This window comes from Notothenia coriiceps, unplaced genomic scaffold (genome assembly GCF_000735185.1).
Source record: "Notothenia coriiceps isolate Sejong01 unplaced genomic scaffold, NC01 NC01_scaffold00036714, whole genome shotgun sequence".
Lineage (NCBI taxonomy): Eukaryota > Metazoa > Chordata > Actinopteri > Perciformes > Nototheniidae > Notothenia > Notothenia coriiceps.
In genome coordinates, this window is record NW_011369415.1 from 57,837 (window position 1) to 60,593 (window position 2,757).

Here is a 2,757-nt window from a genome sequence, read left to right on the forward strand (position 1 = left end):
TGTGTGTGTGTGTGTGTGTGTGTGTGTGTGGCTCTGCTGACTGACAAGGCAGCGCTGTTCATTCCTGGGACCACCTGTGTATCCTGTCCCACCGCTCTGTTTGGGTGGTCACAGAAAAAAAAACCACACTGATATCTGGGACACACACTCATATAGAACTCCACGTCACCAGCGTCCACGAATATCCTCAAGGGAAGTCCTCTTTTGCACACACACACACACACACTAGCTAATCTGCGGTGAGTGAGTCATTCTAATTGGCCAGTCAACAGGTGCCAGGCTGGACTCGGGGGTGGGAGGGTGGCAGAGGAGACGCAGGGGATATGATTGCAGAACAAGGGAGAAGGCTAAGCTCAAGGCTTCTGTGTAATCACTACAGTGGGAGCCATTGTTGAGGGGCGGGAAGTAAATGTCTAAATCTGTTCCACCACGCTCTGCCGCTGAGGGATGCGGCATAATAGTTTGAAGTGTAGCCAATTAATGAACGCTTAAGCATTTGCTCCAACAATAGCATCAAAATATGTGTTTACAGCCACTTGTATGACCAGTTTGTTATTTGTAGTTCTTTGATTTCTGTCGTGTAGCATTGTGCCAAACGACCTTTACAAACAGGAAATAGATGATGGAATTTATGCTGACTTTCTAGGGACTAACTTAGTTGAGTCTGTCAAGGCTTCCTGTTTTGCACCAGTACTTTTTAGGTGTGTGCATTAGGTGACTGTAACCACTTCTATATATGGCCTAGAAGAGGTTGTGATGCCGTCTTTGTTAGTGTTTACAAAGATACTTAATTTAGGATGTTGACAGGGCTGCTTGTAGATCACCACTTTTATAAATAGGAGAGTTTCCCCTCCACTTTTAGATTTGCTTATAGATATGTGTGTCACCCGGCGCTGGAAACAGCACATAAGATGGAAAACATTTGAATGGGTGAGCAGCCCTCCCTCTCTTCTTTTCTCTTACTCTCCCCTCTTTTCTCCCTCCTACCGTCTCCCCAAGTCCCGCGTGTCGCCTTACCCCGGGGTTTAGCCCCTAATCACCCGGAGCTACGGGGAGGGAACCGGAGACTTCCAGCTGGCTGCCTCGTTACTGCAGACCCCTGGGACACACACTCACACACACATTCCTACACACTCCAGCTAAACACACACACAGCCTCATATATGCTTACCAAGGCATTTGCTGTTATCTCTTGGCATCTCTCCATCCACGTTCCCCCCACAACTTGATCCTGCCAAGGCCACAGCCTCGCACCGTAAACTGAATAACAGAAGGAGGCTTACCGCAAGGGGGGGGGGGGATCTGTGGCACGGCCTCCACACCAGTTTAAACCAGTATTAAATATTGTCTTACTCTATACTTTCTTTTTGCCGCTGCTTTTAATTGATATATTAATATTGCACGCTGCACTGTAACTTGTATTCATGTACCTGTGTTATTCATGTTGTATTATCTTTGCTTTTAAATGAGTGTTTTTAAATGTTTCTGCTGCACTATTTCTTCATGCTCTTAATGTCTTTGATTTTTGTAAAGCACTTTGAATTGCCTTGTGTTGAAAGGTGCTATATAAATAAACTGCCATGCCTTGCCTTACTCAAGCATAGATCTAGATATGTGTTTCAGAAAGTCCTGCAATCCTATAGTTTGATAATTCTCCATATTTCTCTTCCAGGAGAGATCCATATGACTACCCCACCCACTCCAGACCCGTGCCCAGAGACCCCGTCCCCCACCAGGGCCGTGTGCAGGCGCCCAACAACCAGCGCTACTACCCCTCGTCCCCCCGAGCAGATCAGCAGCACCGCGCCGCAGTGAGGCAGGACGTCCTGCCGCCGCCCCCCGCGGGCCAGAGAGGGGACCACTACTATGAGGCCGCGGGGGGGCGAGTGGACGGCTACCGGCAGGCCAACCCGGGACGATACTCCAGCCCAGAGAGGCACCCCGACACCGGGGAGCGCTACGGGGACGACAGGCAGCCCGACCAGAAGCGGAAGAACCCTCTGATAGGTGCAGTGTAGAAGGTACATAGATATAACAGATTCACCTGTTCCCAGATCTGTGATATCAGCTGTCTCTGTCAGGGCAGATACGTGAGAAACATTAGTTTATCTGATAAAAGAACAAGAAGAGACAAGCTCTGAGGCTAACACCAGGCTTACTTTCAGAAGCATCTGGTCATAACTCTGGCCAGCTTTAACAAGTGTGTACATATATATAATCATGTTGGCAACCACTTTGTGAATGTGCCAATGTGTATTTTGATAGATTTTATTATTAAATTAAATGAAGGGCAATTCAATTAACAGCGTAGATGTATAGAGTTAGTGTATGTTGTGTAGAATCAACTCTTTTCCAGCGTTTTGCACAAGCTGCAGAGGAAATGAAGGGATCACCTTGACCAGCCGCACCAGGAGACACAGGAAGTCGACAAAACAGGAAACAGGAAGTAACTCCCCTTCAAAGTGTCCTCTTGTCCTTCATGTTGGTCTCTTTGACTTCCTTTACATCCTGCCGTCACACTTTGATTTTTTTCCTTTGATTATTCGGATATATACGTAGCTTATACATTTTCTGTACATTTGTTAAATGCTTTGTATATGAGTCTGTGATATTTTTATGGTGTTTCTATTATAATGAAATGTATAAATCTTGATCCACACACGCTACAGATAATATATGGTGCAGCTAATGAAACATGTTATCTTTAACTACTAGAACATATTAAAAGTGTCAAAGGTGTTTGGATTTAAACATGAT

The 2,757-nt window shown here is 46.0% G+C and overlaps 1 protein-coding gene across 1 annotated transcript in view; it reads left to right on the forward strand.

Annotated features, from left to right (window-relative positions):
* Window positions 1-2,757, forward strand: part of LOC104964130 (partitioning defective 3 homolog B-like) — a gene marked incomplete at its 5' end in the record, with an annotated part of 57,528 nt that extends 54,771 nt beyond the window's left edge. The window contains one exon of the mRNA XM_010792851.1: window positions 1,673-2,757. Within this exon, the coding sequence (XP_010791153.1) occupies window positions 1,673-2,018 (346 nt within the window). The remainder of the gene's footprint in view (window positions 1-1,672) is intronic.